General features: G+C 39.4%; 1 protein-coding gene across 4 annotated transcripts in view; it reads left to right on the top strand.

Moving 5' to 3' along the window:
• The window catches only part of OCLN (occludin), a 59902-nt gene that overhangs the window by 21402 nt on the left and 13568 nt on the right, over window positions 1-24932 (top strand). For all 4 annotated transcript variants that reach the window (XM_043975575.1, XM_043975576.1, XM_043975578.1 and 1 more), the window contains exon 5: window positions 18799-18944. In XM_043975575.1, coding sequence (XP_043831510.1) covers window positions 18799-18944 — 146 coding nt within the window. The remainder of the gene's footprint in view (window positions 1-18798; window positions 18945-24932) is intronic.

Below are 24932 nucleotides of genomic sequence, written 5' to 3'. Positions count from 1 at the left end.
TGGTTATATGACATTTGAAGGGAAGGTAATGGTGAATAGATAAGTTGGAGTGAAATTATAAAGGATTTTGAACTTGAATGTCATTCATTGGGCATGGGGAGCCCATTTTAAATGGGTGCTGTTTTGGTGGTTGGGTATAGAGAAGTGACTAATGTGACTTAAGACCCATGCTTTAGGAGGAGTAATCTGTCAGCAGTATGTAAGTCATATTGCAAAGGAAAAAAAGATGTGACACCATAATATACTGTAATAAAATAATAGCTGACATTTAAATAGTGTTTTCAGGTTTATAAAATATTTTATATAAATTTTCTCTTTTGAGCCTCACAACAACCCTGTGAGTTTCTTATCACTAGTGATTTACCCATTTTACAAATGAGGGTACTGAGCCTGGAGAGGTGGTGAGTTGCTCAAGATTATGCCATGAGGTAAGACGTAACCTTTGATTTTCCCTGCTCTAAGTCTAGCATTCTCTTAAATAGTTCATGCTGGTAGTCATGACTGCCTTAGGGAAAGTTGAAAGAATGGAGAACAAACAAGTGGGAAAGGTATTGCTGAGGCTGAGCTAACCTTAGCCAGTTGGTCATCATTAAAAAGAGTCAAAGGTGACTGCAGTGTTGTGAGCAGGGTGGTAAGATAGTATCATGATGAATAAAAATAGGAAAAACCGAAAATAGAACTGGTTTTGAGTAGAAGCAGTCAATCAGCAAGCATTTATTAAGCACTCCCTGTGTGCCATGTACTGTGATAAGTGCTAAGGATACAAAGTTAAAACAGAAACAGTCCCTGCCCTCAAGGATCTTACATTCTGTCAGGGAAGACAACATGTCCATAAGTTGTATAGCTATAGGTATAGTTAAGATAAATACAAAGTAACCTTAGAGGGAAAGGCACTAGCAGTTGGAAGGACTACCTGCAGAACGTGGTGCCCTCACTGAGTCTGGAAGGAAGTCAGGAATTCTGAGAGGAAGAGGTAAGGAGAAAGAACATTCAGGCAATTAGTCTAGTATGACCAGACTATAAAATTCATAAAGGAGATTAAGTACAAGAAAACTAGAAAGACTGGAAGGGTTCAGGTTCTGAACTACTTTAAATGCTAGGGGAATTTATAATTGATGCTAGAAGTAATAGGGAGTCATTAGAGTTTTTTGAGGGGGAGGGGTGACATGATCAACACATTAGTTCTGATAGGCAACTGTGTGGAGAGTGGATTGGAGTAGAGAAATATTTGAGGCAAGATGATCAATTAAGAAGCTATTGATTGGGGCAGCTAGGTGGCGCAGTGGATAGAGCACTGGCGCTGGAATCAGGAGTTCCTGAGTTCAAATCTGGGCTCAGACACTTAACACTTACTAGCTGCCTCTCAAAAAAAGAAGAAGCTATTGATGGATAAGTAGGTGGAGTAGTGGATAGAGCAGTGGATAAGAGGACCTGAGTTCAAATGTAGTCTCAGACACTTAATAACTGTGACCCTGTGCAAGTCACTTAACCTGAATTGCCTCAAAATGAAATTTTTTTAATTGTAAAAGCATTTTATTATCTTTCCAGTTACATGTAAAGATAATTTTCAACATTTGTTTTTATTAGATTTTTTGAGTTCCAAATTTTTCTCCCTTCTCTTCCCCCTCCCCAAGACAGAAAACAATCTGATATAGGTTATATATGTACAATCACATTAAACATGCCTCAAAATAAATTTTTTAAAAGGAGGCTATTGGTTCAGACAAGATATGTTGAGGACCTGATCCAGGGTAATGGCTACATTAGAGAGAAGAGAATGTATGTGGGAACTGTTGTGGAGAAAGGATTAAATTGATATCCCAGTGAATATTTGGTTGATGTTGATATTGTAAACCTGGAAGGTTGGTGGTACCCTACTGCTTTCATTTTTGAATGTGCTGAGTTTGAGGTACTAGACATCCAGGTGGAGTTGTCAATCAAGTGGCAGGAAAAGTAGGACTGGAGTTAAGAGATGGAGAGTAGGGAAAGGGAAAAAGTGAAAAGAGAGGTGGAGGGGCCAAGAACTGAACTTTGAGCAGTGCAAATAGGTACTTTGTTCGGCACTGGGGACACAAATATAAATGTTCCAGGACTCTGCAAAGAGGCTGGGGGGGAGGGGGCACTGAAAAGTTATATACATGCATGCATGTGTGCACGTGCACATGCACATACATATATGCACGCATACATGTGATCTTTGAAGTCATGGGAGAGTATGAAATTTCAGAGTGATGAGGGAGGGAAATTTTATGTGAAAACATGGGAGAGATTCGGTATTTTTACTAAAGTAGAAGGCAAGACCATGTCTTGAGAGTGAGCAGTTTTGGAGGGGTAGAGATGGACTTGGGGCCTTGTAGAGATTTGAAAAATTTTGAAACGGGTACTTTGGAGAATGCATTCATTAACTAATTTTTCAGATGAGGATACTAAAGCTCATAGAGGTTAAATAAAATGCCAATAGCTACACAATTAGTATCAAAACCAGTTCTCACTTAACTCTAAATTCAACAATTTTGCCTATATATACTGGTGTGCTATTGGAAGTGCATCTATAGTACTAAACTATGAAGGATAAAGACATGTCACAGAATCTTTAAAATGAATATAATAAAATTGTAGATCTACAATTGTAGAATTGTAGACCTTAGAAGTCATCTGGTCCATTTCCTACTTTACAAAGGAGAAACCTAAGACCCAGAGAGGGTCTATGACCTATGACTCTCAAGTTGACATCTGTCTGGTGGATGGATCAAAAAGAAGGAGGGACCAGAAGCAGGGAAATCATTAATTCTTTTCCATAAGAGGGGAACACAGATTCAGTGTATATAGTAAGAGTAGAAATAAATAGAATACTTCAGAACAATTACCACCTCACCCCAAACATATCAGTTTGAAAATTTATTTTGAACATTTTTTTTTAGGATCAGAAACCCCCAAGAACATCAAATGAGCTGGCTGTCTCCAGCTCTGTGGGCTTCAAACATTTTTGTATGTTTTCTTTATCAGAGAGAAAATATTTCCCATACCTTGCTAGTTCTAATTACCTAACCAGGAAACCACCAAGCACATCAGAATATCAGCTCAGTTTTTGCTTAGAGATTTCTGCCCAAAGAGGTAGGAAAGGAAAGAAGCAAGAAAGAGATCTCTTTCTCTATTGCTAAATAAGGAAAGGAAGCCTCTTATGGATCCTGGCTTTGCAGGTAGCACCTGAGGAAGGTCTCCCAAATTCAGGACCAGTACAAAAAATGGCAGACTGTCATTTGTTTTACATAAAATAACTCATTTATAAGTCTCAGCTGGTTCTCAACATTCCCTTAAATCTCCTGTTAAATTCATTGTATTTTCTCTCTCCTTTCTAAAAAACCCTCATTTTGGGGCAGCTAGATGGTGCAGGGGGCAGCTAGATGGTGCAGTGGATACAGCACCAGCCCTGGAGTCAGGAGTACCTGAGTTCAAATCCGGCCTCAGACACTTAACACTTACTAGCTGTGTGACCCTAGGCAAGTCATTTTGAGTAAACTCATTGAGTTTTCATTTTGAGTAAACTGAAACAAACTTCCCAATAAATACCAGATAAAGCTACTGACGAAATAATTTATTTATCTATGCTATTATAACAGGAAGCTGTGTCCTTTAACTTTGAGAATTTGACTATGTTACCATTATTAACCTGGTTTGTTAGCTTTCATTGTTGACTTACTTACATTGTTGTAGTCATTTTATATATTGTGTGACACACTGTTTTTTGTTATATTTATACAATAGTTTATTCATAGCTGCCAGATCTTGTTTCTTTTCTTGACAACGTATCTCATGTTTATAGCCACTACCCTTGTTCAGGTCTTAATCATTTCTAGCCTGTACGATTTTAGAAAGCTCCTAATTGGTTTCCCTGTCTCAAGTCTCCATTCATATATCTATCCTTCCCAGAGTCATTTAATGAGAAAGCATTTATTAAGTGATTACTCTGTCCTAGTCTCTGTGCTAGAAGCTGGAGATATAAAGAAAAAAAGTTTTAAAACATAGTCCCTTCTCCCAAGGAATTTACCTTCTATTGGGAGAGACAACATACAGAAAATTATGTATAAACTGAAAATAAATGAGTTAATCCTAGAAGGAAGACAGTAATAGCCTGGGTGCTTTGTGGAGAGGGGATGAAAAAGTACCCAAGTGGCCTCTTAGCAGAAGGTGGATTAGATCTGGTGCTTGAAAGAAGCCAGGAGATGGAGGTGAGAAAAGAGAACATTCTAGGCATGGGGGACAACCATTGAAAAGGCTTAGAGTTGGGTGATATGTGTCCTTTGCAAAGAATGATAGGGGGCAGCTAGGTGGCACAGTGGATAAAGTACTGACCCTGGATTCAGGAGGACCTGAGTTCAAATCCAGCCTCAGACACTTAACACTTACTAGCTGTGTGACCCTGGGCAAGTCACTTAACCCTCATTGCCCACCAAAAAAAAAGAAAAAAAAGAATGATAATAAAGCCAGTGTTGCTAGACTGTTGCTAGGGTGTAAGAAGTTCAGTGTTGCTGGGGGGAGGAGGGGTGTAAGAAGTAGAATGTGTTGTAAGAAGAATAAGAAGACCAGGAAAGTAAGAAGGAACTAGGTTACAAGGACCTTTAAAAGCCAAAGGATTTTATATCTGATGGTGGAGTTAATGAGTAACTGATGACATAGTCAGGCTGTAAATGTTTTTCTACATGAGAATCCTTTTCCTTTTTGATCTCTTTCGGCCATAAGACTTACAGTGGTATTCCTGGGTCAATGTAGTTTAGTGATTCCTGGGCCATAGTTCAGATAGCTTTCTGGAATTACTGGATCAGTTCAAGACTCTACCAACAATGCCTGTTTTCTCACAGCCCAGCCAGCATTTGTCATTTTCCTTTCTTGTCATCTTTGCCAATCCAGTGAGTGTGTAGTAGAGTCTGAATGGTTTTAATTTGCATTTCTCTTATTAGTGACTTGCAAATAATTACTAATAACTTTTTTTTCCATTTACTTGTTGATAGCTTGGATTTCTTCCCTTAAAGAACTCTCTTTTCAGATTCTTTGACCACTATCTATTGGAGGAATGGCATGTTTTATTTGTTTCTGTTCATTCCCTGTATATCTTGAATATCAGACCTTTATCAGAAGAATTTGTTGTCAAGATTTTCCCTCCCTAGTTAACTGTTTCCCTTCAAATTCGTAAATGCATTGCTCTTGATTGTACTGTATTACATACTTTGCAAAGCACTTTTCAGTGACTTTGCCATACAATTGGTAGCAGTCAGAACTTGACCTCTAGGCCTTTTAATTGGTAACTTATATCCTATTACCTTTCAGAAACTGCTTACCTACTATCTCTTCCTTAGCAGAAAAAGGGACAAGTTGCCAAAACTTTTTACAAAACAATTTTCTTCTGATATTTAGTGACTCTTGTGAAAGATCTGTTGGGTAATAAAGGTTGAAATTAATGAGTCATAGGCACTATGATAGTATCTGCATTATTGTATGTGATATAGAAAATACTCCTATCACAGATGATTGATTGGACATACACTTTGGTACTTATGCACTAACATCCATCAAAAGAGAACTAAATTATTTCTCATTTTGTAGTTTCTAATTTCACAAATGAGGAAATGAAGGGCCATGGAGGTGAAAAGCTTAGAAAACACAAATTAAAGCAGTTTGAAGAAAATTGTGAAAGGATGAATTTTTTAATGATGTTAGTAGAAATTGCTTTGAAGAATTGGAGGATGTCTGTTGATGAAATGAAATTACTTAGCTGACACTGCTGTTTACCCAGTTAAAAAAAATAACACTATTGGGGTGTATAAAATTTGACTAATTTCATTGGTACACTGGAAAGAGCACTGGTTTCAGAATCAGAGAAGCTGAGTTTGAATCTCGCTCCTATCATTTTTTTTTTTTAGCTGAGTAACCTTTGACAAATCACTTAAACTCAGTTTTCTCTTTGGTAAAATGAAAGGAATGGAATAGATGTAAATCTATGATCCCATGATTGTCCTTGTTCACATTTTTAAAATATTTAGCTTTTGGAAATTCAGACTTGTCTCCAGTACCCCAATCCAACTTTGGTAGAACCTTTTTGAAATTGTGACAGACATACTTAGGCAGAAAAGGAGTTTTGGGTTAAATTATCCTTGAATTATGAAAGTTAATTAGGAAAGGCAATATGATTAATGCCATGTTGGAGCTGTGAACTGGTCCAAATGTTCTGGAGAACAATTTGGAACTATGCCCAAAGGGCTAGAAGACTACCCTTTGACCCAGCAATACCACTACTAGGTCTATATCCCAAAGAGATCAAAGAAAGGAGAAAATTACCCTATATGTACAAAACTCTTTATAGCAGCTCTTTTTATGGTGGAAAAGAATTGGAAATGGAGGGGATGCTTATCATCTGGGGAATGGCTGAACAAATTGGTATAAAATTGTGACGGAATACTGTTATTCAATAAGAAAAGACAAGCAGGAGGATTTCAGGAAAACCTAGAAGTTATATGAACTGATGCTGAGTGAAGTGAGCAGAACCAGAACATTGTACACAGTAATAGCAATATTGTACAATGATCAGCTGTGAAAGACTTAGCTACTCTAATCAGTATGATAATCCAAGACAATTCAGAAGGGCTTATGAAAAACACTATCCACCTCCAGAGAGAGCACTCTGAGTGCAAATGAAAGCATACTTTTTATTTCATTTTTCTTGCTTTTTTTCTAATGTCACTAATATGGAAATGTTTTCCATGACTTCATAATATATGATTGATATTATGTTGCCTGTTTTCTCAATGGGTGGGGGAGAGAATTTGGAACTCAAATTTTTTTTTTTTTGTGGAGTAATGGGGGTTAAATAACTTGCCCAGGGTCACACAGCTAGTAAGTGTAAAAGGGTCTGATGCCGGATTTGAACTCAGGTCCTCCTGAATCCAGGGCCGGTACTCTATCCACTGTGCCACCTCGATGTCCCTCCATTAAATCTTTTTTTTTTTCGGGGGGGACGGCGGGGGGGGGGGGGGGGGCGGGCCAATGGGGATTAAGTGACTTGCCCAGAGTCACACAGCTAGGAAGTGTCAAGTGTCTAAGGCTGGATTTGAACTCGGGTCCTCCTGAATCCAGGGCTGGTACTCTATCCACTGTGCCATCCAGCTGCTCCTCCATTAAATCTTAATATACCGTACATATGTTAGATCTGCTCAGCAATACTATATACATCCTGGATAGTAGTTTGGAAAATGTGTAAACTGCAGTTGCAGCAGTTTTTTGGTTTTGTTTTGTGTTTTTTTTTCCTAAACCCACCTCTTTAGTATAAAGGAATCCCAGAATACCAGAAATACAAGGGAGCTTAAAGATAAACTGGTCTAACTCTGTAATTTGACAGAGAAAAAAACAGATCTAGAGAGGTTAACTCATAAGCCCAAGGTCACAGTTAATTAGTGCTACGACAGGAACCAGAACAGGCTCTTTCTAGCCTCTTGATTCCAACCCCAGATCTCTTTGTTCAGTCTCATATTTTCCCTTCCCTCACCCTTCTTTTTTGTTACTCATCATGATTTATTAAAAAATTAAAATGAAAAAACCCAGAAATAGCTAGAGAAATAAAGAATAGCATTTAGAGTATAGAGAGAGGAATAGCCTAACTTGGACTTCTTTGGGCCATGGATTGCAAACCATGTGAATAAAAGTAGTGAAACGTGCTCACCTTGTTGTTTTTTGTTTTTTTTTAAAGCAGGTGGCAAGTGGCCAACCTAATTGCTTTTCCAACCAAGTAAATTCTTTCTAGAAAGTTCAAAATCTTTTGTTATTAGTATGAATCCACATTTACCTGGTTGCTGCCCCCAGGGCTTAAAGGTCCTGGTCATGAAATTACAGGAACTCTGACCTTTCTCTGCTAAAAAAGGGAGACCAGTGGAAAGCAAAGCAAATTGGTGTGTGGAGCCCTGGCTGTGCTTGATGTGATGAGCACATGAAGTCTTTTGAGTTCTGATTGTTCTGCAAGAGGCATGCTCTGTTTTGCAACCATTTATATAATGTTTTACCTAGATTATCTCATAGGAGATAATGTTTTATACCTTTGAAACCAGGTGCTATTTATTTATTAGCACTGAGTTTGAGTGGGGAGGGGAGCAAAATGAAAATAAAGGCATTTTCAACAACCTCTGTCCATAGTTCTCAAAAGTCTCTCTCCATCCCTTCTTTTCTCAAACTGGTACAAGCAACAGTAAAAGTGGATGTCTGAGACTCCCCTATACATGATCTCATCTTGAAACAAAAGCAGGGGCTTAGGTACTGCAAATTCTTGTCTAAACTCCAAAGTGGGGGTGGGGTGGGGTGGGCAAGCAGCAGGGCTGGGTGGAGTGGGTTGATGGGAGGAATGGGGAATGAAGACAATCAGCAGGAGACATCAGCTGGAAGTGGGACTGGCTTGTTTTGTAACCAGCACAAGCATCCCCCAATGTGTGTTCTTTTTTTTTTTTTTAAGTCTCCTGGGGCATGGGTTGCAGGTGTATTAGCATATCACTTCTTTTTGAGAAAGGGGGAGGAAAAGATAGCTGGCATCTACTTTTAGGTCACAAATGAAAGAGTAGAATTTGTTTATTTAGTTTGTTTTGTCAGATAGCCACAGTTAAAGTACATAAGACCATGTCAACCCAAACAACACTGGGCTTTGAGACAAGGGAGAGAATGTGCTGGAAGGAGCTGTTCTAAGATTAAAAAATTTTACATGATAAACGAATCATATTTTGGGTGTCTGCTATTCAAATAGGGACCACCAGCTTTTTATCAAGGCAGCATTAAGAGTTGTTGTTCTTGGGGCAGCTAGGTGGCATAGTGGATAGAGCACCTGCCCTGGATTCGGGAGGACCTGAGTTCAAATTCGGCCTCAGACATTTGACACTCACTAGCTGTGTGACCCTGGGCAAGTCACTTAACCCCAATTGCCTCACCAAAAAAACCCAACAACAACAAACAAAAGTTGTTGATCTTGTTGTTCAGCCATTTCAGTTGTATCTAAGTGACATCATTCAGGGTCTTCCTGGCAAAGACACTGGAGTGGTTTGCCATTTCCTACTCCAGTTCATTTTACAGATGAGGAAACTGAGGCAAACATAGGTAAGTGACTTGCCCGGGGTCATAGCGCTAGTAAGTGTCTGAAGCCAGATTTGAAACTTAGGTCTTCCTGACTACAGGCCAGGCACTCTATCCCCATTGTACCACCTTGCTGGCAAGCTCTAAAAGCCCTGGGTTCAAATCCTTTTTTTTTTCTCTTTCTTTCTCCCTTTCTTTCCTTCTTTCCTCTTTCTTTCTTTTGCAGGACAATGAGGATTAAGTGACTTGCCCAGAGTCACACATCTAGTGTCAAGTTTCTGAGGCTAGATTTGAACTCAGGTCCTCCTGAATCCAGGGCTGGTGCTTTATCCGCTGCCCCCAAGCCAAATCCTTTTTTAAAAATTGATGAAATACACACAACAGTATTTTATACTCACCACCCTTCTCAATCAGTTGTGTGACTGTGGTGAATTGGTCTCCTATTAGAAAATAACTTTTTCAATTTTGAAAATTGATCCCTGAGATTTGTAGTGAACATCTGTAAGATAAGTCAGTGGTCACAAAAACCTAATTAAAATTAGGTCACACTAGACTATCTCATTGTTGACAGGTTTACTAGACTAACACACTAGGGGAGTATTCCAAAAGGTGGTTCCTTGTCTAGAATTCAGTCTCCACATCTGACATTATTATTATTAGTTGTGTAACCATGGACAATTCACTTAACCTTTCTAATACTGGGTTTTCTAATCTGCCAAATTGGAATAATAATACCTGTAATAACTACTAAACAAGGTTCTTATAAGGATCAAATAAACTAACATATGTTTAAGAAAGAAAAAGAAAACTGACCCCTCGTTGCCTTTAAAATTGTGCCACCTCTAAAATGGATTTTTTTCTGTATGTAGTCAGATCCAACCGCTCTTCCTAATTGGGTATTCTCACACATCATTACTAATTTTTCTTACTTTTTACACTGTGTACATAACAGGTCAGAGGTCAGATATGGTGACTCCACTATTATCACTGAAGACAATAGAGCATTAAAAACATGTACAGACCAATTTCATTTTGTCTGTTATTTGCTTTACAGGTTTATATATATAAATTCATTTGGTTGACCTATATAAGTTGGATCTCATGAAGAACTCTGTGCAGATTCATTTTCTCTTATTTATTCTTGTTTCACCAAGCAATACTGAGTGTCTGTTATTATTCCCCTTAATGTTTTGCAAATGAGTTTGTGCTCTAAACCATCATTGCCCTTGGCTGTCTAGTTTCTGTTTGCCAGAGAGATCAGGTGTGTTTCGCCCAATTGTTTTCTGGGATTTCCTGCCTATTCATTGTGCCTTCTATTTTGCATAGTCAAATTTCTCTAACATTGTTGTTGGGTTTAATGTCTTTGCTTTTGCTAATTTGTCATTTTTTCAGAGTAAGCTGTTTTAAACAGATTGAGTTGAATCTTGTCATGGTTATTGTTTTCAGTTGGGTCCAACTCTTTGTAACCCCATTTAGGGTTTTCTTGGCCAAGAAACTGGAGTGGTTGTCACCTAACTGCCTGGGTTGGAGCAGCTCCAAATCAATGCAGTGTCTTCTGATTTTTGTCCAAATTTGGCATTGATTTAAACTTTAACCAGTCGATCTGCTCACAGTTCTCTCCATAGTTTCTTAATTCGAGGACTTTTTCTTAGTTCCAACCTGTATTCGATTAATTAGCATTCACTTTCACTTTGAAACAAAGTGGATAAAAAGCCTGTCTCAGATCCTGGACTACCTGGGCCAAGTTCTTCTAACACATCCTGTCTGTGACTCTGGATAAATCAGTTAACCTATCAGTGGCCCCTGGCAATGTTCTAAGACTGTTTCGAGAGAGAGTGCAGATCTTCACTGGTGATGAAGTTCCCTATACCAGTGAAATTAGACATCCACTCAAAAGCAAACTGTTCTCTGTGGAACAAACAGCATGCAGTTAATTCTCTTATTCGTTCCTGCTCAGAAAACTGCTAGCTGAACAGGTATTAGCAGGCCCTGGAAGACAGCTACCTTTACAAAGCAAATAATATAAGTAATAGCTGGCATTCGCATATTTCTTCCTTAAGGTTTGAAAAGCACTTTGTTATTTGACCAAAGATGGTGGTATGAAGAGAAAAATCTGAAGGAAACATTGAATGGATTTGGACTCCAGGCCTTTACTGGTTGAGCATCTGTAGGTGTAAAGTATCAGAAAAACTGGAAAAACTAGCCAAACGACTTACTGGTTGGAGAACTTGTGCTACAAGGACATGGGAGGCAGTTGGGGCATTCGGGTTATAAAATTAGAGATGATACTTTGTGATTAAAGTGCTCCGCCCTCTGGCACCCCATAAGCTCAGCTATTTTAATTGCCAAGCTGAGAAGCTCATCCTAGTTTCCTTTTGGCCTGCCCAGGAGACTAAACAAAGGCACATAATGTTTGAAGCAAATGTAAGCAGTAATTTTGTATGGAGAAAACTTTCCATCTAAATGGTAGACTTCTAGACAACAATACTTTGGTAAATGTCTCCACCTCATCGAGATTTTCCTAGCTGTGGTGTGATATAGATTCAACTTATACACAATGCTATAGTGGGAAAGGGTGTTCAGTGTGGAAGACAGAGAACTTGCATTCAAATACTAACTCTTCCACTTACTTCCTGTGGGACATTGGACAAATCACCTACCTTCTTTGGGCCTCAGGTCCCCATCTGTAAAATAAGAAGCTTGCACTACATGACCTCTAAGATACCTTTCAACTCTGGTCTATTAATTTATGATCCGATGACCCAAAGCTAAGTAGATGAGAAATTGCTTTTGAAACAGGGCTGCGTAGAATATACAGTAAGAATACCCAACATGCAGAAAAGGTATACTTTGGCATGTGATTGTTAGTTGTTTGTCATGTCCAACTCTTTGTGACACTGTTTAAGGTTTTCTTGGCAAAGATACTGGAATGGTTTGCCATTTCCTTTTCTAGCTCATTTTATAGATGAGGAAACCAAGGCAAACAAGGTCAAGTGATTTGTCCCGGGTCACAAAGCTGCTAAGTGTTTCATGTCAGATTTGAAGGTTTGAAGAAGATGTCTTTTGTTCTACAGTGTTCCATCTACTGTACCAACCAGCTTTCCTAAGAATGTGATGAGAGAACATTCCCAAGTCTTTTTTTTGGGGGGGGGGGGTTGAGGCAATTGGTTAAGTGACTTGCCCAGGGTCACATAGCTAGTAAGTGTCAAGTGTCTGAGGCTTGATTTGAACTCAGGTCCTCCTGACTCCAGGGCCAGTGCTCTATCCACTGTACCACCTAGCTGCGCAACCCCCCCCCCCAAGTCATTTTTGTCCTCTTGCTAGATCACTTATAATTGTCTCCGGGTTAATATATGCATTGTTCCTATGAGGATATGAGGAGGGGATTGGGGGTGTAAAATGGGAAGCAAAAACAAAGAAAAATGAGATCTGACTCTCACTGTAAAATTTTCCACTTTCATTAGCAGTAGAGATAAGTAGCTGTAAGTAGCTGTTGTAGTGGATAGGAGATCGCTAACTGAGATCTTGGGAAAGTCCATTTGTCTCTCAGGGTTCAGCCAACTCTGTGGGACTGTTATAGATGATCTCTCTCCTCAGGTAGTTTCCATACTGAGAATTCCCTGTTCTAAGAAGATCTTAGTCAGAGATTTGAGGGAGGTGAATGAAAATTCACAGTAGAAGACAGGTATGTTTTCTTAAAGAAAAATAATATGTTCCTTTGAAATCCTCATCATGGTTTCAGGGAGAGACAGGGTTGTTGTTGTTGTTTTCAAAGCATGCTCAAAGGAACTTAAAAACATTCTTGTCTTGCTCCTTTGTTTTTTGTGGGGTTTTTGTTGTTTTTGTTTGTTTGCTTATTGAAGCAACTGGGGTTAAGTGACTTACCCAGGATCACACAGCTAGTAAGTGTCAAGTGTCAGGCTGGATTTGAACTCAGGTCCTCCTGACTCCAGGTCCGGTGCTCTATGTACTGCGCCACCTAACTGCCCCCTTGCCCCTTTGTTCAAAAAAATCAGTATATTTTCTTTTTCTATCCTATTCCCTATCCTATCCAGGAAGCTATTGCTTGAGACAAAGCATTTTTTTAAAGAGAGGAAAAAGGTTGTACTATTTAATAGCAAAACCAAACAACATAGCAAACAAATCTGATAATAGCTGTGACATGCCACAACATAGTCCCTCATTTTTTTCAGTTTTTCTTCTGGACTACTTGGTCATCATACTTATATAGCATGAAGGTGGTGGTTGTTTTGTTTTTTACCATTTATATTGTTGTACTCATTGTTTAGATTGTTTTCCTCAATTGCTTCTTCTTTTTTTTTTTGGAGAGGCAATTGGGGTTAAATGACTTGCCTAGGGTCACACAGCTAGTAAGTATTAAGTGTCTGAGGCCGGATTTGAACTTAGGACCTCCTGACTTCAGGGCCGGTGCTCTGTCCACTGCCCCATCTAGCTGCCCCAATTGCTTCATTTTTTGAAAAAGTAGTTTATCTTTTTTTATATCAACGTTATTTCTCAGTGTATCTCTCCTAGAGAGCCATCTCTTATAATGAAGAATAACAAAAGAGAAAATACAAGTCTAGTAAAATAAACTAACACACTGAAAAAAAATTGTCATTCTGTGTAATAATCCACACCTCAGTCTCCCCCCTTCCTCACCCTCCCACACACCTCCCCAAAAGGAGGAAGGAATCTCTTTTCCAGGGTTAAGGTTCTTGGTCATTATAATTAGTGAGCATTCAGACAGAGAGAACCATAATAATTATAACATTGGGGTTATTTCTAGACTAAGGAGGAAAAGAGCCTATACATTTATTTTACTCCAAATGAGCATTGTAATCGTCTGAAGTCAGATCTGAACCTAGTTCTAGCCAAACTTGGTTACTTATTGTCCAAGACATGAAACATTTCATGCCTCAGTCTTTTCTTGTGTTTACCCTTTACCTTAGAGGCCCATCCCAACCCCATATTTGCTGGTCAAAATCTGAAGATGTCCAGCTCAAACTTGCCTGTCCTTGCCTCTCCTCCACTCTATAGATGCAAATATTCTTCTGAATCCCTATAGCACTCATCTCTAATATGTCAGTTTCATGTCATGTTTTCATTGTAGGATTCTAGATGTTTACAAATGTAATGTTCACATAAATCTTCAGAAGTCTTTTAATTGTATTTTTACTTCAATATTTTTATTGGATAATATATAAATGAGAATTCAAAGAAAATGTAGAATTGTTATGAACAAAAATCCATTTTATGTGCCTTTGTGTCAAGCTGTGACTAGTCTTCAACTAGCTAGATTTTTTTTTCCGTATTTGCAAATTTTAAAAACATTTTTGTTTCTTCACATCTTTGATTCGAATCACAGCAACAACATTACTAGGTAGCTATGTGGTACAATGGATAGGGTGCTGGGCCTGGAGGTAAGAAGATCTGAGTTCAAATTTGTCCTTAGATACTTACTTTAGCTGTGTGACCCTGAGCAAGTCACTTAACCCTGTTTGCCTCAGTTTCCTCATCTGGAAAATGAGCTGGAGAAGGAAGTGGCAAACTACTCCAGTATCCTTGCCAAAACCCTGAGTGGGATCACAGAGAGTCAGACATGACTGAAACAACTTAACAATAATAACCTGCTGAGAGAGAAGGCTTCCTTTTCCACAGATCTGGGCATGCTACTGCTCCATTCAATAATGTTCAGTGGCTCCGTATTATCTACTAAGTTCAAACATTTTCACTTACCATTTGAGACCCTGCACAATTCTAGGCCATGTGTACTCTGCTACTCTGTGCTGTCTATTTTTCCCTTCCCTAACTCTTACTTGAACCTATACAATACCCTCCTTGCTCTCTAGTCAGTTCCCATGCTTACCCCGTTCTTCTACAGACCATTAGACTTCTATTCCCTTATGGCATTATATAATTCAACAGATAATTATTATACCCCTACTATATATATAAGCTGTTGTGCTAGGCCATTTGGGAAGTTCAGGGATGTACATGTCATCTCAGTCCCCAAAGAGGGTAGAGGTGGAACAAGCACAACAATAATTGCAGCAGGAGGTCAGATGTGATAAGTGACATGAATTACAGATGAGTGGTATAGAAGAATATTTGCATCCAGAGAGTGGAGGAGAGGCAAGGACAGGCAAGTTTGAGCTGGACATCTTCAGATTTTGACCAGCAAATATGGGGTTGGGATGGGCCTCTAAGGTAAAGGGTAAACACAAGAAAAGACTGAGGCATGAAATGTTTCATGTCTTGGACAATAAGTAACCAAGTTTGGCTAGAACTAGGTTACATGTTGTCAGTCAACAAGCATTTATTGGGGCAGCTAGATGGCGCAGTGGATAAAGCACCGGTCCTGGATTCAGGAGGACCTGAGTTCAAATCTGGCCTCAGACACTTGACACCTACTAGCTCTGTGACCTTGGGCAAGTCACTTAACCTCCATTGCCCGCCAAACAAACAAACAGACAAGTATTTATTAAATGCCTTGTATGTACTAGGTGGCTTAGTGGATCAAGTGCCAGGCTTGGAGTCAGAAAGATTCATGTTCCTGATTTCAGATCTGATTTCAGACACTCACTAGTTGTGTGACCCTGATCAAGTCATTTAATCCTGTTTGCCTCAGTTTCCTCATCTGTAAAATGAGTTCAAATGGCAAACTGCTCCAGCATCTTCGCTAAGAAAATACAAATGGGGTCACTTAGAGTTGGACATGACAGAAAGATGAATAAACAACAATGGGCTAAAAGCTGAGGATAAAGGCAAAAGGCAATCTGTGCTCCCAGGGAACTCATTTCATTCAAGATGAGACTAGAAAGATAGCTTAAATCCAGAGCACTGAAGGAGGTTGAATTCCAGGTAGAGGAATCTTCCTGAATGTGATAGTTATGAAGTGACACTATCTAATCTCCAACTTATTTGGACAGTTGAGATTAAAGCTCAGTTGTTCTCTCTTCTCGCCTAAACCTAAAAAGCTAGAATGCTTTGCTTCCTTCCAAGCATAACTCAAGTACCATCTCCCAGGAATTCTTTTCTCCATCTTTCCAGTGTTCTGCCTACCACATTTTGTATTTACTTGGCTGTATGTACTTCTGGCTAGTAGAATTTAAGCCCTTTGTGGGCAGGGCATGTTTTGTTCTTGTCTTTGAACCCTACAGTGCTTGGCCCATAATTAGGAGCTCAATAAATAAATGGTCATTGCATTGCATGATATTTCATGTTCCTTATGGGAAGACTAAATCAAAGGGAGGCTTGTGCTAATGCTGGAGAAGGGCTGTTTTGGTCAGGGAAACATTTATCTGTACAGATTGAACTCCAAGAGATAAAATCCTGATTGGCAAAGAGCCAAGGTGCAACATAAAGGACATTTTACTTTCTGTTTGTATGCTTAGACATTGAGCCATTGATTTCTAAGATTATAGGCCTACCAAAAATTCGTCTCTGATAAAGTTGTAAAGATGTAGCTTTGGGTGAAGTAAAAACATTTTGAGAAATATGCCTTATGGGTTTTTTTTGTTTTGTTTTTTTTTAAACAAATGAGAGACTCTGCTGACCCCTGAATAGGCCTCCAGAGAAAGAGCAGGTTTCTGGCATTGATCATTATCCCAGAGGAAGGAACATGTGATCTAGGGTGTACTAAGAAATTCATTAGGAACTAAGAATGGTCCCCATCCCTCCTCCCCTGTAGTGGGGTCTAAGAACACTCCCTGGCAACCCCCACCCACTGGTTTCCCAAATACTGCCAAAAATCCACTTTCACAGGAGAAATATTTCATTCCTTTCTGACTCACAAGAACAGTAAACAATCAAGGATTTTCCCCTCCCTTTCCATTCAAGTACCTTAAGCAGCACTAATATCCAATGGCATATCTATACATAATTATGTATGGCATAGTGAGAATAACTTTTTCACATCATGGAATGGAAAAATTAGCACTTAAATCAATATAAACTGGTATGTCTATATCCTGATGACTAATAGATTCGATAAATAATGAACCCAAATAGTTTAGACTTAGAAGGATGAAGAAAATCTTGGTCTAAAAATACTCATGAAAATTCCTTTCTCCTATATACTTTCTGTCCTTTATGAGGATCCAACTCTCCATCTTTTTGACATGTAAATATTCTTCTCCTGAGGTCTAAGTCCATTTCCATAATAATGAGAAAGCCTGTCTGTCTGTCAGGGACTTTCCTTTTTTTTTTTTTTTTTTTTTTTTTTTTTTGGTGGGGCAATGGGGGTTAAGTGACTTACCCAATGTCACACAGCTAGTAAGTGTCAAGTGTCTGAGGCTGGATTTGAACTCAGGTCCTCGTGAATCCAGGGCCAGTGTTCTATCCACTGGGCCACCTAGCTGCCCCTGTCAGGGACTTTCCTGTAGGAGGAATTTACTCCCAGATTATGGAGAGGGAAGAAAGAAAATTTTACATGCCCACTAAAGATAGAATCCATTTAGAATCTCTAGTGACATAGAAACTGAACTTTTCATTTTTCCTCCTGATTCTCATTCTGTTAAATTTCTTTTAAAAGATGATCCTGGGGGCAGCTAGGTGGCACAGTGGATAGAGCACCAGCCCTGGAGTCAGGAGGACCTGAGTTCAAATCCAGCCTCAGACACTTAACACTTACTAGCTGTGTGACCCTAGGAGAGTCACTTAACCCCAATTGCCTCACACACCCCCAAAAAAAGATGTTCCTGGATTTAATTTCATATGAAGTGGGTAGACTAGGTGGGGCAGTAGATAGCACTCTGGACCTGGAGTGAGGAAGACCAGAGTTCAAATCTGACCTCAGACACTACCTGTATGACCCTGAGCAAGTCACTTAACCTTCATTTGCCTCAGTTTCCACATCTATAAAGTGGGGATAATAATAGCACCTACTTCCCAGGGTGGTTGTGAGATAAGAATTATAAAACACTTGGTACAGTGCCTGGAACATAGGAAGTATTATCTATTTATATGCATATGTATATGTGTGTATATATATGGATACACACACTTATACATATTTTCCCCCCATAACATTCTAGAGGTAGCTTGTACAAATATTTTCTCCATTTTACAACTGAAGAAACTTATGCTGTTCAGAGTTAAATACTTGCCCAAGGCTGAACGCAGCTAGTGTGGAGCCAGGACAGACAACAGAATCATAGATTAGGAGGGGTCTCCAAGAAGATCTAACTTTATCTTAAGGTCAAGAAACTTATAGAAGCTCACAAGAATAAGAGCCAGTTTTAGAACTCAGTTTCCATGAGTTTGACTCCAGTTCTCCAGCTCTCTCCTCCTTATATCACACTGACAACTGGAGACAGAGTGGCTCTTGGTTAACAGTGGCTTATTGAGGGCAGCTAGGTGGCACAGTGGATAAAGCACCAGCCCTGGATTCAGAAGGACCTGAGTTCAAATCCAGCCTCAGACACTTGACACTTACTAGCTCTGTGACCTTGGGCAAATCACTTAACCCTCATTGTCCCACACAAAAAAAAACAAAACCCAGTGGCTTATTACACCAATGTATATCAGAACAATCAATGTTTATAGGCGATGGGCTTACTTCCATTTTCCTGGAGTGTCCAAAAGTATTTTGTTAAGAGAGAAAACCTTACATTTCTGTAACGCTTTACAGCATTTTCATCTCCATGCTTTCTGATGACTGTTAAAGTTCTTGTTTCTTGAATTTGGTTGTCCCCTTAGGTGAAGAATGTGTCCGTAGGTACACAAGAAGTACCCTCACCTCCATCTGACTATGCTGATAGAGTCGACAGTTCCATGGCATATTCCTCTTATGGAAGAATGAATGAGAAACGGCCATTTCAGGACTCTTCATACAAATCAACACCGTAAGTAACCAGCATTCTCCCCACGCCCCCCTGAAACACACACACCCAACTTTGGTTCAGTGACTCTATTGTGCCATTTTTTTTTTTTTTTTTAGTGAGGCAATTGGGGTTAAGTGACTTGCCCAGGGTCACACAGCTAGTAAGTGTTAAGTGTCTGAGGCCAGATTTGAACTCAGGTACTCCTGACTCCAGGGCCGGTGCTCTATCCACTGCGCCACCTAGCTGCCCCTATTGTACCATATTAATCAACACAATGTTTTGGTTAATTAATTCTGATGTGTATAATTGCTACAAAGACTTTGTACAACTATGTGGCACCCTTGTTGGCTTTCATGTATGTCAGTGTATTTTCTCTTGCGTGGCACTGTGGCATAGAAGAAAGAACACTTAGAGTCAGAATACTTGAGTGCAGTCCCCACTAGTTAGTTGTGTGACCTCAGAGAAATCATGGTATCCCATGGGGAAGCTAGTTGGTACAGTGGGTAGAACACTGGCCCTGAATTCTGGAGGACCTGAGTTCAAATATGACCTCAGACACTTAACACTATCTGTGTGGCCCTGGGCAAGTCACTTAACCCCAATTGCCTCACCAAAAAAAAAAAAGAAAGAAAGAAAAAAGAAATCATGGTATCCCAGAATGCAAGAGCTAGAAGGGACTTTAGAGATCATCTGATTAACCTCATTTTACTGATGAGGCCATTGAAGTCCAAAGCGGTCATGCAAGTAGGAAGTAACAGAGTTAGCATTTGAATCCAGGTACTTTGAAGCCAAGTCTACTGCTCTCTTGGCTATACTGTGTTAGGTCCCATTTAACCTCCTTAAGCTTCATTTCTTTACTTTGTAAAACGAATATGATAATGCTCATATTGTTACCCACCTTTTTTACGTTTTTGTGATGATTACCATCTGGTAGTTTCCTGAAGTGCTTTATAACCATAAAGCACTAGATGTTATCATGCTGCATTATTAACTATTGTTATTGATAGTATTTCTCACTGTTGTTTGGCTGTTCATAATTGATAAGCTTATTGATTTATACCTTATACAAGATTGTGGGAAATAAGGGACCTTAAAGATCACCTAATCTTAAGACCTTTTTAGAGATGAAAAAATGAGATTCAGAAATTTGCATGTTGCATATTTGCATATCCCTTCAAAAAAATGTTTAAACATAAAGATTGACTTGAAAATCATTTGTATCATACATGTTCCATATGTCAGATATATGCAAATAGGTTCCTTCGCAATTTTCCACCATTTGGAATTTCATAGGATTTAGAAAGGAAGTTTTTGTGGATAAGAAAACTGCAAATATTGAATTATGCTTTAGGCTAGTTTATTGCATGTGGTTGACACTGAATTTTGTGCAATAGAGACTACTGCCTCAGCAGTCAGAAAAATTGGGTTCTATTCTATCTTTGTCTGAACTGTATATGTGAACCTTGAGCAAGTCACTTGATTTCTTGGGACTCACGTGTGAAAATCGAGTTCTAGGTTAGATAATCTTTCATCTGTTTTCCAGATCTAAATCCAATGATTTACAATGAGTTACTCCTACCCATCTGGTCCAAGGAACATCTTTTACCTTATCCTTTGTTTCCTGTTTCTTATGTAGCACCATAATAAATGGTGCAAAAAGATACCTGGGGGATTTGCTGCTTTGTCCACATGGAGATGGCAAGAGGGCTCATTTAATTTGATTCTTTGGTGTGACTGTCCTTACCCACGTAGTGACCAGCATTTCCTCCTTTCTTGTTGGAAAAGCCATGTTTGACATCTCTCAGTTTGAATTTTCTCATAGAATTATTAATGGATAGAGCCTTAGAGTTTGCCTAGTCTAGCACCATCATTTTGCAGATGGGAAAACTGAGCTTCAAAGAAGTAAAATTGCCTTTTTGAGGTGTCACAAATAAATGGGAGAGTTTGAACCGGGTAGGGGGTGTTATCTGGCTCCTGACTGAGGGCTCCTTGACACAGTGTTGCCTGGCCTACATTCAGTACAGAGAGGACTCATATAAAGGGCCAGTCTCAGAGCACAGGAGGTGCTGAAACCGTTAATCCTACACTGGCAAGCTGAATTTAATTATGGGATTCAGTTGAAACAATGAACTTTATTATAATGAATGGACTGGAATTTGGAAATCAAACAGACCTGCAATCGACCTTATTTAAAAGTCTATTTGAGGGGCAGCTGGGTGGTGCAGTGGATAAAGCACTGGCCCTGGATTCAGGAGTACCTGAGTTCAAATCTGACCTCAGACACTTGACAGTTACTAGCTGTGTGACCCTGGGCAAGTCACTTAACCCCCATTGACCTGCGAAAAAAAAAAAAAAGTCTATTTGAGGGGGCAGCTAGGTGGTGCAGTGGATAAAGCACTGATAAAGCACTGGCCCTGGACTCAGGAAGAACCTGAGGAGGACTAGCTGTATGACCCTGGGTAAGTCAGTTAAACCTCATTGCCCCACAAAAAAGTCTATTTGGGTGCTCAGGAGCTACCTCTTCATTGATTAAAACTAGGTCTATTTTCAATTCCAAGGAACTAATGAGGAAGCTTACTATGCACCCCATAGAAAGAACTGATAAAAAGACACTTGTGGATTGTACATATATAACTTGGTTGCGATCTTGTAGAGCAGGGAGGGAGGGAGGGAGAAAACTTTGGAACTCTAAATCTCATGAAAATGAATGTTGAAAACTACCCTTACATGTAAATGGAAAAAATAAAATAAATGTTTGTTGCTTAAAAAACAACAACAAACTAGGTCTATTTTGAGAAAAGGTTTTCCTAGCAAACCTCTTTCTGGCCTCACTTTCTAATACCAGAGCACGGGGGTAATTGAGGTGTGATAGTTTATAAGGCACTAGGGGTATGGTCCTGTTTTAAAAGTTACAAGCTGCCATTGGCATGATTTTCAAGCTTGTAAAATGAATTGATTTTTGTGTCATGTGACCACTGTTGCCTCTCTTCTGTTCCACTTCATGGCATTCATGATGCCATTACTTTTCTAAGATTTTTAGGGGAAACAAGCATTTACTAAGTGCCTACTGTTTTGCTAATTGGAGATTCAAAGATAAAAATGAAATAACCCGGGGCAGCTAAGTGGTGCAGTGGATAGAGTACCAGCCCTGGAGTCAGGAGGACCTGAGTTCAAATCTGACCTCAGACACTTGACACTTACTAGTGTAACGATTGGAATGATGCCACCTGCTGGAGACTTACTGTAGAAAAGCTCTGCCATGAGGTGAAGGCCTCTGAGGGCAAGCCATGTGGTCAAGGTCCTTAGCATCAGGAAGTGATGTTTGCTAGTGGGTACTGTCTATCAAGGCTACCAGCCAATCAACTTGAGGAGCCTCTCATTTCTGGGAGGGGGACATGAAGTAGGAAGTGGATGCTAGCGGAGGGGCTCTGTCTCTTTTGGTTCCTGACCTCGCCATGGTGGTTCAGATGATAGGGTCTCTTAGAAATAGTTAGATTTCTACCTTTCTCTCTGATCCTAATGCTCTATAATAAATACTTAAACACTTAAATACTCTTGCTAAAGCTTATAATTTATTGGCAACCACTCATTAGATATTTTAGACAGTATAGCTAAAATTTTAGCCCTTACACCAGCTGTGTGAGCCTGGGCAAGTCACTTAACCCCAATTGCCTCACCCCCCCCCCAAAAATGAAATAACCCAATACCCCCAAGGAGATTCTATCAAGCAAGGCAATATGGGTCTAAATAATTATGTTGAACACATATCATGTATACATACACGTTAATATGAATAATAACAGTCAATGAACATTTAATGATATATATGTATATATTATGTATGTGTTATATGTATGTACATACATAAACATTTATTAAGTACCTATCTTCCAGGCACTGTGCTAAGTGATTTACAAATATGACTTCTTTCGATCCTCAAAACAATCCTCTGAGGTAGGTACTGTTAATTCCATTTTACAGTTGAGGAAACAGAGGCAAACAGAGGTTTAAGGGACTTGGCTAGGGTCACATAGCTCATGACTGTCTATGTCCAGATTTGAACTCAGGTCTTCCTGACTCTAGGCCCAATTCTCTTTTCCCAGTGCCACCTAGCTGCTTTTAGGGAAGTTTAGCAAGTAAGTCTGTCATTCAACAAATATACAGAGTACCAAGTATGTGCAAAGTATGGTGCTAAGCTTTGAGGGGAATACAAAGATTAAGAAAACGTTGCCTCTTTCCTCAAATATCATCTAGTCTAGTAGCAGAGATAAAGTGTTTACAAATAAATAATAAGAAATAATGTGGAGCAGCTAGATGGCACAGTGGATAGAGCACCAGCCCCGGAGTCAGGAGTATCTGAGTTCAAATATGGCCTCAGACATTTAACACTTACTTACTAGCTGTGTGACCCCTGGGCAAGTCACTTAACCCCAATTGCCTAACTAAAAAAAAAAAGAAGAAGAAGAAAAAAAGAACTAATGTGATTAGGGCCCTAAGAGAGGTACAAAGTGCTAGGAAGATTCAGAGGAGACAGCAATATCAGACTGGGGGAATTCTTAGTCTATATAAAATAGTAGCATCAAAGATTTAGAGCGGAAAGGAACCTCAAAGGCCCCCTAATCCAACTCCCTCATTTTATAGATGAGCAAAATCAGGCCCAGGGAGCTTAAGGGATTTGCCCAAGGTCCCACAAGTAGCAAGCCTGAGGGGCAGGATTTGTACCCAGATTCCCTGACTATAATGTTCTCTTCACTATGCAGTGTGGCTTTTTTCATTTTTTACTGGTATTGGGTAACAATAACACTTCTAGCCCTCAATAACTAGGCACAAAGAACCAGAGAAATTTAGAATTTGAAGGGGATGTGGTATTCATCTGGGCCCGTCTTCCCATTTTACAAATGGGGAAACTGAGTCCCCAAGAAGACAAGTGACCAATCCACAGTTATTTGGTCATTTCAGTCATCTCTGACTCTGTGACCCCATTTGGGGTTTTCTTGGGAGAGACTGGAGTGGTTTGCCATTTTCTTCTCCAGCTCTTTTGACAGACAAGGAAACTGAGGCAAACAGGCTTAAGTGACTTGCCCAAGGTCACAGCTAGTCCATAGATATTTTTTTCTTAATGTCAGAAGCAGGTCTAGGACTCAGGTATGCAAGAATTCAATTCAGTACACACCCTCTTCAAATTCAGCCTGGATTAGGAGACTGAGATATTTAGCTGAAGATGCTGCTCCACCTAGGACTATTTTAAATAAATCTCACTCCCAGTTAATTCCCCCACACCTAGGTTTGGATAAAGCAGGACTGGTAAATGGGATTGGGCTGCTCTCTAAAATTTTCCTTGGTAGCAGACTACCAGTAGTCCTCTGGTCTCTTCCTCTTAGACATCTATGAGAGGTGAGGACTTGAATGATGGTATTGTCTTGCAGCATTAAAAAACTAATGTAGTAAATGAGAAATTCTATAACAAAGGGCCATTTGACTGGTATTCCGGAATCCTGTCTATTCCTTTTCCAATCTATCTTTACTTGTAAATGAACTGCTGTTATCATGCTCTCACTACTATTGTCATGTCTCTCTAAAACCTTCCTTGAATTTCCATTATTTACCAAATATGGTTGAAGTTCCTGCTCCTGGCATTCAGAACTCTATAAATTGGTTCCAGTCTACCTTTTATAGCCTTCTCATAATTCCCATCTTCATGTTTTCTCTTCTTACCAAACTAAATCTGTGAAATGGGAACAGTATTACACATACTGTCTACTTGACTGTCATAATCAAATTAATGTTGCAAAGATTTTATATATATGTTAAAGCCATATTGTGGTGGGCTGTTGGAATGGTTCCCACTTCCCAGTTAGTAGGCATCTTTCTCTTTGTGTCTGTCTTTAAAGGTGGGGAATGAGGATTTCTCCTCTTTATCAAACCCCCCTTCCAGAAAATGTGAGTATATCTGGCAGAAAATTTACTAAAATATCCCCAAAAAATTGAGAAAAGATGGTAGTCTGTAAG

The sequence above is a fragment of the Dromiciops gliroides genome, chromosome 1 (genome assembly GCF_019393635.1).
Source record: "Dromiciops gliroides isolate mDroGli1 chromosome 1, mDroGli1.pri, whole genome shotgun sequence".
NCBI classification, from domain to species: Eukaryota; Metazoa; Chordata; class Mammalia; order Microbiotheria; family Microbiotheriidae; genus Dromiciops; species Dromiciops gliroides.
Note: the sequence above shows the minus strand (reverse complement) of the source record. Positions and strands in the feature narration are given on the sequence as shown.